The 15,354-nt window shown below is 48.8% G+C and overlaps 5 protein-coding genes across 5 annotated transcripts; 1 reads left to right on the forward strand and 4 right to left on the reverse strand.

Moving 5' to 3' along the window:
• Positions 1 to 368: 368 nt before the first annotated feature.
• AFUA_1G10920 (U2 snRNP complex subunit CUS2) lies at positions 369 to 2,407 on the reverse strand. The gene is made up of 6 exons (XM_747364.2): positions 2,086 to 2,407; positions 1,704 to 1,826; positions 1,234 to 1,631; positions 1,067 to 1,175; positions 855 to 1,010; positions 369 to 782 (listed from the first exon to the last, which is right to left on the reverse strand). Exons 1-6 carry the CDS (start codon positions 2,272 to 2,274, stop codon positions 570 to 572), a joined length of 1,188 nt encoding a protein of 395 aa, XP_752457.1. The 5' UTR covers positions 2,275 to 2,407; the 3' UTR covers positions 369 to 569.
• A 122-nt stretch (positions 2,408 to 2,529) lies between these two features.
• AFUA_1G10930 (ammonium permease MEP2) lies at positions 2,530 to 5,286 on the reverse strand. Its single transcript, XM_077803909.1, has 7 exons — positions 5,265 to 5,286; positions 4,608 to 5,154; positions 4,476 to 4,540; positions 4,172 to 4,426; positions 3,437 to 4,111; positions 3,150 to 3,381; positions 2,530 to 3,095 (listed from the first exon to the last, which is right to left on the reverse strand). The coding sequence occupies exons 2-7, from the start codon at positions 4,689 to 4,691 to the stop codon at positions 2,967 to 2,969; spliced, it is 1,440 nt and encodes a 479-aa protein (XP_077660079.1). The 5' UTR covers positions 4,692 to 5,154; positions 5,265 to 5,286; the 3' UTR covers positions 2,530 to 2,966.
• Positions 5,287 to 7,436: 2,150 nt separating this feature from the next.
• Positions 7,437 to 11,714, forward strand: sskB (uncharacterized protein; the record flags this gene model as incomplete). The annotated part of the gene is made up of 2 exons (XM_077803910.1): positions 7,437 to 9,349; positions 9,404 to 11,714. The coding sequence occupies 2 exons, from the start codon at positions 7,437 to 7,439 to the stop codon at positions 11,712 to 11,714; spliced, it is 4,224 nt and encodes a 1,407-aa protein (XP_077660080.1).
• Positions 11,715 to 12,641: 927 nt separating this feature from the next.
• AFUA_1G10950 (GID4/VID24 family protein) lies at positions 12,642 to 14,022 on the reverse strand (the record flags this gene model as incomplete). The annotated part of the gene is made up of 4 exons (XM_747367.2): positions 13,400 to 14,022; positions 13,194 to 13,344; positions 12,777 to 13,134; positions 12,642 to 12,708 (listed from the first exon to the last, which is right to left on the reverse strand). Exons 1-4 carry the CDS (start codon positions 13,814 to 13,816, stop codon positions 12,642 to 12,644), a joined length of 993 nt encoding a protein of 330 aa, XP_752460.1. The 5' UTR covers positions 13,817 to 14,022.
• Positions 14,023 to 14,144: 122 nt separating this feature from the next.
• Positions 14,145 to 15,327, reverse strand: AFUA_1G10960 (mago nashi family protein). Its single transcript, XM_747368.2, has 7 exons — positions 15,192 to 15,327; positions 15,097 to 15,134; positions 14,944 to 15,039; positions 14,819 to 14,882; positions 14,670 to 14,757; positions 14,473 to 14,598; positions 14,145 to 14,410 (listed from the first exon to the last, which is right to left on the reverse strand). The coding sequence occupies exons 1-7, from the start codon at positions 15,227 to 15,229 to the stop codon at positions 14,396 to 14,398; spliced, it is 465 nt and encodes a 154-aa protein (XP_752461.1). The 5' UTR covers positions 15,230 to 15,327; the 3' UTR covers positions 14,145 to 14,395.
• Between the last annotated feature and the right edge of the window lie 27 nt (positions 15,328 to 15,354).

Raw genomic sequence — 15,354 nt, forward strand, 5'->3', positions numbered from 1 at the left:
AAAGGATATGAGACCGTCGAAGAAATGGGGACGGATAGGAAGAATGGAGAAAGGGAAAGGGGAGTTGGGTTGAAGTTTAGCGGTGAGGAGAGAAGGAGTTGTTCGTTGTGCGGGCTGGTCTCTCAAGGATCAACAGACAACAAGTCAACATTTGCTGTTGGTAAATAAATCAGGGGGAGCTACGGTCAAACATGGTTTAGCGCGGTTTCTATCATGGGACGCCAGTCAGCAGCCGTTCCGCGCTGGAGCGAACCATAGATAGACCAACGACAACAACCGCGAACCATGAATTGGAGTCATCCCATCATGCCAGGCAATTAAACAATGGGTGTCTATCTCAATACTCAGTGCCAGTTCTAGCATTGTTACCCCGTTTCATCATGTTTTAATATGAGCATAGCCTTTCCCGCTGTTTCTTTCGGCTCAGATGTCCAGACATACATAATCCGCTATAATACAGTACAAAGTGTGTGCATCAATGGCCCCCTCCAGCGCCTATTCAGTTGGCATGTATACAACACCTAGGCGGAAGAGAGAGGTTTAAGAAGTGCCAATTCTCCAAGCAGCCACTACTTGGCAGTATTTTCCACCACATGGGAGCTTTCCAGCCAAGTCCCAAATTCGTCCAACCGTGCGTTTTCTTCCTCGTCTTCAGCGTCAAGTCCTCTCTCCGCCATATCCTCCAGAGCTGCCCGCCTCTCATTGCTCTTTTTGAACTTCTCTTTCCCATCTGTGATGTAGGCTTCGACGCGTGTGCCGGCGAAAAAACGACCATCCATGACCTAGAGATCTGTTAGAGAATGGACCTTCGCAATGGTTATGACGTAGGAACAAAATGAGCCAGCACAACGTACTCTGACGCATTGTCTGGCGGCTTCAGGATCGGTGAAACGAACGCTGACAACTCCATCGGGCTCTTTGTCATATAGAACGACATTCGTAACCTCGCCTAATTTGGAGCACTCCTCCCGAATGTCGTCCTTGATGTCGAGGATGGCTGCTGGGTCCTCCTACAAATGGGTGAGTATCACTCCGTCCCCTGAGTGGCATAAATAGGAACACATACGTCGATCTCCTTCAGAGTAAACATGTGTTTGAGTATGACAACTTTCTCAAACCTAGAGCTCGTGTCTGTCAGAATTGATGGCTCGTCGTCACTCCAATCAGCGAGTTTGCTAGTATGACCACGTCAGCCCACATCTTGTCAAGTCCCGCGGGTTGCCTTGGACAGACCTATTTAGTTTCTGAGTCCTCTTGATGATCTTTTTCTTATCCCTCATGCTGCTCTTTGCCGGTGCCTCTTGTTGGCTCTTGAACGAGAAATCTGCAGCCTGGACCTTCATCGGTCCCTGCGGCCCCGACACCCCTAACCTAAAGTCTGACTCGTCCAGCATCTGTATGGCGAGGTTGACAGACTCCGGCCGGAAATACACTATCAAAGCCTCGCCCTTGAACTTGCCGTTTTCATCCATATACATCTTAATTCGGGGCCGGCCACTGTCAATCTCTTCGGCGATAACGCCACACTTGGAGAAGACGTCGCGGATCTCATCGAACTCAGCATCAAGGGGAATAGATGTGACGAAGACGGCAGTGTTCACTCGTTGTTTTTTTGGCTTTTGGCCATTATTCTGTGATTTAAGTTCAGTTGGTCATTTCGCTAAAATAACGAATTGCAAGGCCATATCGCTTGCGTCACTAACCTCATCCCCACTTGTCTGCTGCTTCCGCTTCTTCCTCAATTGTTGCGCAGTGACTTGTTCATTTTCGTCCACCCCTTGAATCTTGTAGGCTTCTTGTTGCTGCCGGAGCAAGTCATCGTCGACCTGGAGAATACCCAACGGCGCGGAAATGTCGCGCCAACCACACAATCAGTTTCACGAACCGACCAAGACCCATGTAGCAACGGCGATGGCAGTGTATCTGCAGTCAAACGCTGTGCTCCAGATATGATACTTGGCAAGTGGGAAAAACACAGTGTGGTAGAAAGGGAGCTCATAACAAGAGGGAGACAGGAAAGGTAAGAGTTCAACGATCGCAAGATACAAAGGGAATCGACCAGCTGCAGAGGAAGCGCGCACACACCGTCGGAATCCATCGTTTTAAAACCGTATCGTATTCAAATTCCTGTCCGTCTTCAGTCTCTAGTATAAACTTGTTGTCCAGCTTCGAGAAGGAAATTCTGGGGTCGCTGTCGAATTCAGCCGGGTCCTGCGGGAAGTTGCTAAACGGCGCCGGTTTAGGTGCTTCTTCGCTGGGGCTTCGAGATGCCATCTGCGAAAGATTGTAGGCCGATCCACGTAATATAAGAATACAGCAAACGAGAAGGAATCACGAGGCGTAGAGAATAATCTGTGCTCTGATCTTAGAAATTGGAATGGTTTGCGGGGTGAGGCGTAGCTCCAAGCTCCAAAGGGGACTTCAGGTGGTGACGACGGGAAGCTCCAATCGTGTCTTATCATTGGCCGCAAGCCATGATGACATCTGCCCATCACCTTATCCCATGCGGACTGCAACCCTTTACAAATGTTACGCCTTAGTTATTTCACTGCTTTCTTCAAATGGGCTGCCAGTAATCACTACAGGATTGGTTTCGTCAACAACTTACTAGATGAACAAAGTAGGTTCCGCCAACCCATGATCGATGTTTATACTGTCAAATCACTATGTACACCTTCATCATACGAGCAAAATTACATGTGGCATTACGAGATGCAAAGATGGTTATCCGAGCCAGTTGCTTATCTGAAAGATAACAGGAGGCCTGACGCATGATGTTTGAATGACTTCAATGCCTTCAGTTGAAGAATATAGAATGGTCTGTACAGCAAAGGGCATCGTCCGACGTGAGGAAAGAAACAAATAATAAACAGGAAATATATACAAAGGATTAAGATCGACAGAATGAGGACATTATTATCAAGGATACAGGGTATCATAGAATATTAGTGAGTCCGACGCAGTGGTCAAGCCTTCGTTTCAATGGCGCCCTCGTGGCCCTCGGTAGGGGTGATTGTCCGCTTAGAGGAGCCATCAAGGCCATCATGGCCCTCAACGCCGGCGATCACATCGCGAGTGATTTCGACATAGTCATACTATGAAATTTGTTAGCTCAAACTGTTCAAGTCGCAGATCATCTGAGCACATACAGCAAACTCGCCAATTTCGGCGTCGTCGATACCCAGAATCTCATCTTCTTCGGCAGCGCGGAGGCTGAGACCAGGGACCAAATTGATGAGGAAAAGGATGAGACAGCTACCAAAGAAGGAGTACGCGAAGCCAGTAACAGAGTCGGCTAGTTGGTACCCCAGTTGAACCCAGTTGTGGTTTAACCATCCACCGGGGATCTCACTAAAGCCATCGAGGTGCGCAATGTAGTCACTAGCGGGACGCATGTCAGCCATATATGTCTGTCCTGAATTGGAATAATACTTACGCGGCAAAGAATGCAGTCAGGATGTTGCCAACGAGTCCCCCAATGCCGTGGACGGCAAAGATATCCAGGGCGTCATCAATCTTGAGCCAATACTTGAGTTTGGTGGCATAGTTGCAAGCGATAGCGCCGACAACACCGAAGATGAAAGCGGCCCATGGGGGCACGAAGCCAGATCCAGGAGTAATAGCGACCAAGCCAGCGATGACTCCCGAGCAGAAACCCACAGTAGACCACTTCCTCTCGAGTCGGTAATCCAGAAGACACCAAGTGACACCACCAACAGAAGCGGCGAGGTTAGTCACAAATGCTGCCATAACAGCTCGCATGTTGGCGGCAAGGGCCGAGCCAGCGTTGAATCCGAACCATCCAACCCAGAGAAACACAGTGCCAATGACAACGTGGGTGACGTTGTGAGGGCGGTAGTTGAGCTCATGGGTGCCGTGACCACGGCGTTTCCCGAGCATCAAAGAGTACGCCAATGCTGCTGAGCCGGAGGCAATGTGCACAGGTGTGCCGCCTGCAAAGTCCAAGCCACCGAGGTTGAAGACCCAACCGGAGGAATTCCATGTCCAGCAAGCGATAGGGTCATAGATGATCGTGGTCCAGATAAAGGAGAAAACCATGCACGGAAGCATACGGCCACGTTCAGCCACAGCACCGACGGCAAGCGCTACACTTTCGAGTTGTCAGTTGCCCTATCTTCGAACGGGACGGAAATGCTTGAACTGAACTCACGTAATGCAAGCGAACATTCCCTGGAACACGGCGAAGAGCAGATCCGGCACCTTGCTGCTGCCAACAGAAGGCGCTGCCAGCACACCCTTGAATCCAAAATTCGATAAATCACCAATGTACTTTCCAGCAGTATGGGAAAAAGCTAGTGAGTAGCCCCAGAAAAACCACTGGAAGGAAACGACACCGACAGACATTATCGAGAGCCATATCAGAGAGAGGGCTGACTTTCGACGGGCAAGACCGGAGTAGAAGAAGCTAAAATTTGTTAGCGATGGACATGAAGATGAGTCTCATATTCTCATACCCAACACCAGGAATCATAAGCAGGACTAATGCGGTTGATGTGACAACCCATGCAATGTCACCAGACTGGAGGGGTAGTCAGCTACAAGCGTTCGTTCCAGAACAACATACTACAATGGTGAGGTTGACTGACGCTGTAGTATATGTTCAAATCCTCCGTCAAGGAATCTCCACCCGTTGCTATGGTGCCATTGTAGGCCACCGGGTATTCCGCCATTGTGAAACCACCTGCAGCACAGTCGCAGATTTGTAGGTAGGGACGATTCGATGGTTGAGGTCACTGATCAAGGCCGGTTGCTGTGGTGCTAGATAACCAATGGTAGAAAGCTGAAGTCCTATATGCAACGAGACAGGCCCTGTGCAGGAATGAGCTGCAGAATCAAAATCGAAGTCGTCGGTCAGAGCTCAAGGTCAGAGCTGAACACGAGAAGAAGGAAAGGGAAGGCTTCGATGTCTGATAAAGGGAGAAATGTGACAGGGAGAGAGGGCCAGACCCATAAATATGCGACGCTGATACAAGTCAAAATCGCCGGGGATAATGGAGCCACGGCCAGAGTTCCTGAAATCAAACATAATGCTCCACTGTCGGGCGCTAGGAAAGGTCTATGGCCTTGGCTCATCCGGCTGATAGTAGTCAAATTGAAGGATTGTGATAGATATCAGACATCATCTGGCCAACCCTTTTAGAGCCAAGGTGCAATGCAACGGATAAGCCCATGGCTGATTAGTTTTCGTTTTACAATGAATAATCAATATGACAAGGATGATGTCCAGGGAAATAGGTCTCTACCTAAGTTCGTCTATCAAGGGAACTCTAACTCAGCCTATCTTTCTGGGTCCAGTAGTATGACCCTCCATGTACTGGAAGGTTGGGACCCTTCTGGGGAATCCCGGGCGAGGATGATGAGTCGAGGAGTGCGATGATAGGAAGCCATATAGTAGATTAGACGATAACATCAAAACCGTGGTTCATAATTCCCATTATCGTCGACAAGTCTCGGAGAAACTGATGAAGATCAGGAGGACACCTCGTTGATACTGTCCTTCGAGGTGATTGGGGGATGAGGCGAGCATTGAGTGGTTGTAGATATGGACTTGCTTTGGACCAATCAGCAGCTCTACTGCCAGTCCTCAGCCTGATACGAAGTCCTTTAGGAATTTCTTCTTGACTACCTTACCTATCCTCCCCATCCTTTAAAGGCAAGGATTGTGATATGTTTGGTTGCCAAGATGAATTCCTCTACATTGTACTCGTATGCAGACAATGATCATTGCTATTCTGCGCGATGTTGAGTTTGCAACTGCTCTTCGCTGCTGTACCCCAGGACTTTACACATCCTTACGGTGTCAGCGGGTCACCTTTGACTCATGTTCCGGGTTTAATAGGAAGGAGAAGGCGCTGGTACCTCAATTAGCTTCCTGCGTAGGGGGCTTTTTCAGAGCATCACGACGATTGTTGGGGTGTTCCAGTATTGACATGGGGTAAGTCTTCCTCAGCCTTTCACCCACTTAGCAGGTTCGCTTATCATTCTGTTATCTTGAACCAAGCAACCAATCAACTGTCGCTTTCGCTTCCTTATCAGCCAGTTCCTCTGACCTCATGGTAACATCTCAGATTTGAAGTCAGCATGCAGATATCATCTCCCCCCTGTCATCTAACAACTTCTCTTTAATATGTGTAGACAAGGTAGAATGCGAGAGTCCAACGACATCCGGTCGATCGTAGTTAGGTGATCTTTCAAAGGTTCCCTAATCTTACACATCGGTTTACCTACACGGATCCAAAGAGCAGATCCCCCAAGTGCCTGAGGCAGGTAGGGTACCTGCATTCCACCCCAGGCTGTCCTGAATAGGTAAGGTAGTTGCTGGCCTTTTGTTCAGATAGATACCTTTTCGTACCTTGGGCACCTTGCGTTCGGAACATTGATGTGACAAGAGGTTGAAAGAAGATAAGGGTCTCTGGTCCTATTGGTTGGACGATTTTCGGCATCCCGATCTGTTCAGGTTAGGGAGCTTGGCACATCAGTTTTCAATGAATCTCCCAAAAGAGTTCAAAGATGGCATGGATGTTTCATAGAGCACTAAGGTGATAAGTATCCATCTCAAACAACCGATGCTTCTCCAACAACTGCTTTTCCAATGCCGTTAATATCTGTCAAGGCGACGGATGACCACACGCCACTTGGGTAGACTGTCGCATTATTCTTTGTTTTTTCCAAGGCTATTTGCTTCTAAGGCCCCCGCCATAGAGGCGTCTTAAGCCCTTTAACCCTCAGCTCTGGTGCGTGTGCCAGCCTAGAAGATTTCAGAGCCCCCTTCCCCCCCTAAAAAAAGAAAAAAAAAATATTGAACACATTACTAGTTGCTCCCAGGGTCAGATGGGACATAGCGGGCTTTCATGTAGATCCGCACGCTCCAAGTTGGGAACATCGAGTCCCACTGATCAGCGTCAAGTATTTCCGTTGTTCATTCTATGCATAGATTGCTATTCTTGGTCATTACCTACTCAGTAAACTTATTTTTTGATAGTCGCTAGTCATTGGACGTGGGTGAGCTAGTCACGGATATATGTCATCCACAGTTACCTAAATCAGTGCCCTCAGAGCATCTATGGTGAAGATAGGATAGTATCCGATGTGCCAAAGGAGCTATCTAACTTGACATCGACATTTTTCTCTACCAGTGAAGAGAGGAACTTTGGAATCATTGTTCTGAAATATGCACTGTTGCCCGAGAAGACCAAGCTCAATTCTGTACCTGTGTGATTCGCGGTATGCTGCCACCAGTTAGCTAAATTGAAAAAAAATACCTACACAACTAAAAAAGCTACGATTAAGACGATAAAAATCTTGAAAACCTGGCTATGATAATTATCCAATTCATCAACTCTGGCAGAAGAAAACGGCGCAAGAAGGCTGACAGCCGTGTAGATGTGTGGCGGCCTTAGCTATTAGTTGCAAGTATGGACCCCGGAATGCACCGCCACACCCTATCAAGTTTGGGGCTTGGAGCTCCCGCTTCTCCTCATTCTCCATCCAACTGGACCAAAACTCCCAAAAAGCCATGCAAGATGGAGTCGCCTCAGGATCGTAAATTTCGAGTCTTGGAGAATCCAGACATTCCCAATCATGACTCGGATAGCTCAGGGTCATCCGACGAGCTTCTACAGCAGCCGTATGCAATGAGGGCCAATTCTACCTTTCCAGAGATCTTCGAGCAAGCTCCGCCAGCCACCACTATCGCTTCGTCCCCTCCCCCCTCGCACGCTACCGGCTTGCCAGCCTGGGCCAGCACATCAGGTCTACGCCCTCGTGGCTCCAGTGTCGGTGCAGGCGCTGCTCTCGACAAAGTCTCGCCTGTCGACGGCCTCCCACTAACCGATCGAGATTTGCGACCGCAACGCCCGTCTGGCCCTGCTAGGACCCCATCCAACACTTACGCTCCGCAGCGCCGTCCACCTCAATACATTAGCCTCCAGAGCGACCGCCAAAGGTCCTCATCGGCTAGGAGAAGTTCCCGACGTGATCCTAACGCGCAATACCGGGCGCAAGAAAAGGCGTATGTCCAACGCATTAGGGCAAATCCACAGGCGTGGTATAACCATTTCGACGATGCCCAGAATATGGGCCTGACACCTGGCGACTCGGACTTGGAGGAGCCTTCACCATCGTCAGAGGCTCCGTTCGAGGATGACGCATATGATCCTGACATCCAACTGTTCCTCCCGGATGATAACCAGCCGACGCTCGAGGAACTCAAGAACCCCAAGAACCAAGAAAGACTCGAGTGGCATTCTATGTTAGCCTCTGTCTTAAGAGGAGATGTTGTCAAACAGGAGAAACAAAGATTGCTTGGCTCGGCGGAGACAAAGAGGTCCGCGGCTCAGAACAATGCGATCTGGTTGGGGGTTCGAGCTAAGACATGCGGCCGAAGTGTTGCCTTACAACGAAAACTCATTGAGGAAGCTAGAGCTGGACTTGGGCCTCTCATTGAAGATATCATCAATTTTAAAATCAAGGGTGAGACTGAGATTGGCAAGTCGCCTATCAAGCAGGTCGAGGACATTGTTCAAAAGATCGAGGAATGTGAGATGCTGTACTCTACACTTAAAGAGTTCGAAGCTGCAAACCCTCGAGTGGCATCGGAGGAATACTGTTCAAGCCGCGAGGCTGTCTTTGCATGGCACAACACTATCGCTCTCATCAACACCGAACTGGCGATTCTGCAAAAGTGGGTAGGCAATGATGAGCTTGATTTCAGCAAACCCAAGGTCAAATCCGCCAACAGCGATCTCTCAGACGGATCGTCATTCCTCGATCGCATTATGAAGGAAGACGGTCTCAAGACCCTACAAGGAGAGCACAATATGCTTAACGGCATTGGCGAAGTGATCAAGAAAGCAAAAACTACGCTGATTGAAAACGCGGACTCATTCGCCCAAAGACATCTACCTCCATACATCGAAGAGCTTCTCACCCTGATCAATTTTCCCTCGCGCCTCATCCAAGAGATCATTCGCGTTCGCTTATCTTACGCCAAGAACATGAAGGACCCTGCCCAGCAATCACCGATTCTCATCGATCAGATGATCCCGCAGTTTCAGATACTGATGAAAGTCGCTGTTGACATCAAACAACGCTATGTAGACATATCAAGGCCCGAGCCCGGATGGGATTTACCGCCTTGCATTGATGAGAACTTCGACTCAGTCGTATTGGATGCCTTGAAATACTACTTTCGCCTTCTGAATTGGAAATTGAACGTGAATAAAAATACATTCAAGGAAGCTGAAATCCTGGAGCAGGACTGGGAGTTTTCGAACGACATTGGTCGCCAACTCGAAGGTGGTGACATCGAGGTCGCTGAACAATTCAGGTATGAGTTTTCTTTCTATCCTCAAGTATACGCGATTGCTAATAAGCATTCTAGTGCTCTGACAGCTAAGTCACTTCAACGCCTAATGATCCATTTTGAGCGTGAGTTGACGGCACGACCAAATGAAGATCCGATCGACATGGATAAGAGATACAAAAGTGTGCTCGACTCCACCAGAATCAGACAACGGAAGCTATATCGATTCTCCCGCTTTCTGCGTCAATTGTTTGAAAACGCTACTGAATACAATATCTCGGCTGATATCGCGTACGACTTCTTCGAAGCGTTGCTTATTTCGGATCATTTTCTGGTGAAGTCAAACGCCTCTATCGGCCAGAAAGGTGTCTACCTCTTCGCGCATCGTGAGCTGTGGAACAGACCTACAGATATTCAAGCTATCCTTGCGACCTCGTTTCGGGAGGAAGATGTACCCAAGGACTCCGCGCACGCACCGTATATTCTGGTCATCCGGCCTGAAAAGCCTCTGTCCTGGGCTGGTAAGGAGATGCAGGTTGATTTCCTGGAACAGCCTACGGATGTCAGACTTGGCAAATGTCGTCTTGTAGTTGAAGGAACGCAGCAACGACTCGCTAATGCTCGGCATGAGCTGGTCCAGCTAACGGGCATGCAACTGGATATGGCTATTGAACAACGGGCGAACCTTGGACGAGTCAACGTGGAGTTGAACAAGATTAAGAAAATATCATTCAAGCTTTCTATGACTATCATGGACAGCGTTGCAATCATCAAAGATCAATTGAAATCGAGAGGCATAGAGAACACGGAGCTTATCCAATCTTGTTATGCTTTCGCAACAGAGTTTGGCAAGCGTTCCTCGAACTATGTCGACCCTAACCGACGTGCTATGAATAGCGCTAGACTTGTCGAACTATCACTGGAATGGGTTTCGTTCATTTGCGATGACTGCGATGCCGCTGACCGAAAGACATTTAAATGGGCCGTAGCTGCCCTTGAATCCGCGATGGCCATCACCTCCTCCAGACACCTTCTATCAATGGACGATTCCCAATTCAGTCAGTTAAGGTCGAAGGTGGCCGGATGCATGTCGTTGCTGATTTCTCACTTCGATATCATGGGTGCCCGTTCCTCTCTTGCAGCACAAGCGGAGAAGCAGCGCGTGGAGGAGCGCGCGGGAGCCCGGAAATTTGGCGCTGGCCGAATCCTTACAGATGCAGAAGCTACAAAACTTGTTCGCGAGCAACGTTTGGCTCGCTTGCATGATATCGAAGACAAGCGAGTGGAAGAAGACGCCAAGCGCCAGGCCCTCGGAAGAGTACTTGAAGGGTCCAATGAGGCTGACCGATCTCTTGCAGTCCTCTCGTCCTCTGCGACCAACGTTACGCTTAGATGGCAGCAAGGCCAATACATCGGAGGTGGTACTTTCGGATCTGTCTATGCCGCCATCAACCTCGACAGCAACTATCTCATGGCGGTCAAGGAAATTCGTCTTCAAGACCCTCAACTTATTCCAAAGATTGCCCAACAGATCCGGGACGAAATGGGAGTATTGGAGGTCCTTGATCACCCTAACATTGTCTCCTACCATGGTATCGAGGTTCATCGAGACAAAGTCTATATCTTCATGGAGTATTGCTCTGGCGGATCTCTGGCCAGTTTGCTTGAGCATGGTCGTGTGGAAGATGAGACAGTCATCATGGTCTATGCTCTACAACTTCTCGAAGGATTGGCATATCTCCACCAAGCCGGCATTGTCCACCGCGACATTAAGCCCGAGAACATCCTTCTCGACCATAACGGCATTATCAAGTATGTCGATTTTGGCGCTGCCAAAATTATTGCGCGCCAGGGCAAGACCGTAGTTCCGATGGATGCCTTCACCGGACCTAATCACAAGGATGCTGCTCTCGTTCCCAAGGACTCCCAAATGGCGCATCAGCGGGGCAAAAACCAAAAGACAATGACCGGTACACCAATGTACATGTCTCCTGAAGTGATTCGCGGCGATACTTCCAGGTTAATCCACCGTCAGGGAGCGGTCGACATCTGGTCATTGGGCTGTGTGATCTTGGAGATGGCCACCGGTCGCCGACCATGGTCTACCCTAGACAACGAGTGGGCGATTATGTACAACATTGCTCAGGGAAATCAGCCTCAGCTACCTTCAACCGATCAACTCAGCGAATTGGGCATTGATTTCCTCCGCCGTTGTTTCGAATGTGATCCCATGAAGCGACCCACAGCCGCGGAGCTGCTACAGCATGAATGGATTGTCTCTATCCGGCAACAGGTTGTCGTTGAGCCTCAAACCCCGAGCAGTGACGGCGGCAGTAGCAGCATTAGCAGCTCCAATTCATGCAGCCGTCATAATTCCACATATATGTAGACCAGCTATCCAGCCTTTTATTGCCATTTTATCCGTTGGGTTTCAATTTCTATTCAGTCTTTTTTCACGGAAGCTCCAGCTCACTTTCCGTGCTTCACGTCTCATTTTCCTCCTCGTTTCTCTCGTTTCTTCTCTTCCGCTCGAGAAGTTCAGCTCGCAAAAGTTCCAGCAAACAGATTGCCTGTGATACCCCCAGCTTGCTACGATTTTTTTTCATTCCTTTGTTGAAGACTCAATGTTTACGATTCTGCCCTATTGTGTGTGTATGTTGGAGTTGTTAGCCAAGGCGTTCTGCACGTCAGGTAGTTATCCAATCCAATGTATTAGCTATTTCGCGTCCTTTGTGCTTGCATTGGCTGTAATCATTACGTGATGTATCAGATATTAAACCAGTCCAAGCATGTGGTAATCTTGAGGGAATTACTGATACCGAATGTGCGACAGGCACGTAGTCTTCAAAAGCTGTTTTAGGCTAATAAAAGACATCAACTGAATTCATGAGTTCTTAGGAAGCCGGATGAGGTGGACACACATGAGAGAATATATGAGAGGTTCATCAGGGCAGCTGTTCATACCTACAGCTGGATGACCGCGAACCGCAGTACAGAACAAAAGGATGAGATTCACAAGACGTCAAAATAAAATCGAAAGAGACCATGTGAACCAAGTTGCGCCAAATGGAAAGACATCATGAGAGGAATCGTAGACGGTCAAGAACGGTAGTGGTACTTGGATCTCAGGGCCGTCGAAGAAAGGAGACAAGATGATCGTGACCAGTAAACCGAAAATAAATATAGACAACGACACGAGAGAGAAGAAGTAGGAACGGTCAGGGCTGAAATGTCGACAGAGAATCCAGGTGCGAGGGCCTGGTAGTCTGCAAGCAACAGAACGAACCAACGAAAGTGTTGGCGGGTATCAAGAGAATCAACGGAACTCCATTGCAGGAGTGCAGCCATGATCTTCAACGTGTTTCAGTTCAAGCTGCTGGTATCTGCAGAGAGTCGAGGGTGCGTTAGTACTCAGGATCCCAGAACGGTTAGCTGTTTGACTGATACGTACTTCTCACTCTTCGCATGAAAGTAAATGCCAGTCACACTTCCTTCTATTTGGTTGAAGCATATGTAATAGAAGCCCTCGAAGCTCGCGCCTGAGATCGTTCTCACCCGATGATCAGGAACAAGAAAGTACTCTTTCCATCGCATGAATATGTGCTCACGCTCTGCGAAGTTCCAGTAGGTGAAATCAGGCTTCTTCGCCTGTTTGGCAAGAGGCCGCCAGGCAGGAAATCTGGCCCAATGGTGCATGTCGGTCTTCTCCGTCGCACCCCACGCTTCATTTCTGGTCTTGAAAGTGTGTTTGGTACCAATGATTTCTCCTTCGAAGAACGTTGTCAGAGTAGGATGATCCTCGGTAAGACCTACAGGTGCAAGAGGACGTTAGCTATAATGTTGTTTACACAGGGGATACTTCACAGACCTTGGATACGAAGATAGCCGCAGAGGTAAGACTCAGCCATATCGACATGTTTGATCTCCACGTCGACGTTGTACACTTGGCGGTCGGACTGTTGTGTACCAGTGAACTTGCTTCCAGGGCGAAGATAAGAAGAGGTATAATTAGGAAGAAGCTGTCGTCCGTGTCAGTAAAGCAATGTTATCGGCGCAAGAGACTGGCTCACTAACCCGAACATTAGAAAATTCATAACTTAGAAGTGAAGCAGTGGATGGCGATGCAACAGTCGACGTTGGCTTTGCGGAGCTTGCTGTTCCCCTCGTAGGGCTCAATCTGCCCAATGCAACTTCGTCATCGGATCTCATCGTGCCTTTTTCAGGAGCGGTATGGCCGGATGCAACTCCTGAGACATCTGTGTTGGACTGATTGATGGTTCCATCAGGTTGGGCAGTCAAGAGGGTATGCGCTGATCGAATGGAAGGTGACGAAGCATTGTCGGGGACATCGCTCTCCGTGGCAGAGGGCTCCGGAGAGTCTCTCCAAGAGGACAATCGCTCAACTTCAGGTGGGCAGGTTGTATGAGTAGATATGTCCTCGGTGATTGATGCAACGTTCAGAGGAGATGTGTTGTCACTCGGTGTCGGCATTGAGGCTAATCAAGGACGGGATGACATCGGATCTTAATCAGCTTGCAGGGCCCCACACAGGGTATAGAAGAACGATAGGAAGAAGCAGCAGGAACACGACAACCACAATAGCAGCGACAGCCAAGAGAGGGAAAGAGAATACAGGATTGAATGGAAGATGGTAGATTACTTTTTAAGGTGCAGCGCAGAAGGGTGTCTGAGCGGGAAGACGCACTGCCTGAAAGGGATAGTCTGATCATGCGGGCGCGGGGGAGGCGAATTGGCGCCTGAGGCCGGAACATCTGGCCAGGCCTTTCGGGATGAAGTGGTGCGCTTTTCTTGGAGCATATTTTCGAACTACAAGTAGACCAACTTCATGCCTAAAAGTCTAGTCTCAACTGAGCTGATCGTTGTGTATAGTACTGAGATAAATATTTTATCTCATTTCTCTACGTCGATAGATGCCACGGATGTATATAATCTCGTCACCGTGGCTAGATCATTTTGAGATTCATCATTATAGTAAACCAGTTCCATTCTCGAATAAAACGCCCATGTTGATTCCCAAGACCAGACTTCACCACATATCCATATCATGACTTAGATAGGCTTAATCTGCAGAAGTAATGAAGGAGTAAGTAGATTGTCTGGAGGTCGAAAAAATCTCGGAAAAGTACCTTGAAATGGAGCGAGATGAGAGAAAATATGAGCGCTTTCAGATCCTGAACGAGGTAGTAGAAAACTCGGAGACCCTCGGGGTCTGCAGACTCGGTCACATCTACTAACGAACCGATTTTCGCGGTCTGCGCAATCCAAACACATTAGCACTTGGTTATACCTTTGGTGGGACAACCGTATCGGGGATTCAGCGCACCTCAAAGGAGATATGTTCGTTTCCGAGTCTGATCTCGAGCTCTTGCCGTCCATCCTTGTTCTTCTGTGGCCATTTCGAATCGTCCTCCCTAAGCTGTATTAGCAAAGACTATGTTTCAGTGCATGTCACCGCCAAAGTAATGCCCATACTTCATGATCTCGCTTTCTTTGATAATGCGCTTGACCTCCTGAATCATCGCCGAGCTCACGCACACTATAAGTCCCATCAGTGAGCACGTAGCCCTCAGCACGTGGCCATGTATCCTAGTACTCACTTTCTTTGCGGATCAGGGAGTCGTTGCGATAGTTCGAATTGTTCGCATACCGAACCGCGGCACTTCGGCCATCGCCAAGGGTCCGAAAATCAAATTCTACAAGCAGTTAGTCATTGCAAGAGAAACAAGAATAACTTCAAGGCGCACACTGACCTAGAAACTCATGCCCAAACCGCCCAGAGTGACCTGAGCTGCGGGGCTGTCAGCAGCTGAGGAAATCTGGGCTATAGAGCAATGGTCTGCCTTACTAGTAGCGGAGATAAAAAGGCTCGTTCTGGTTCGACATCTTGGACACGTTTCACAGCAAATATGTCGGGTCTGACGTTTTAAAAGCAAGACCGCATCGGTCGAGGCGGCCATGTACCTTGACTGCCTTGGTTACAGGTTGGCCCGGACAGAGCTTAGTCATCC

The sequence above is a fragment of the Aspergillus fumigatus genome, chromosome 1, assembly GCF_000002655.1.
Source record: "Aspergillus fumigatus Af293 chromosome 1, whole genome shotgun sequence".
NCBI lineage: Eukaryota > Fungi > Ascomycota > Eurotiomycetes > Eurotiales > Aspergillaceae > Aspergillus > Aspergillus fumigatus.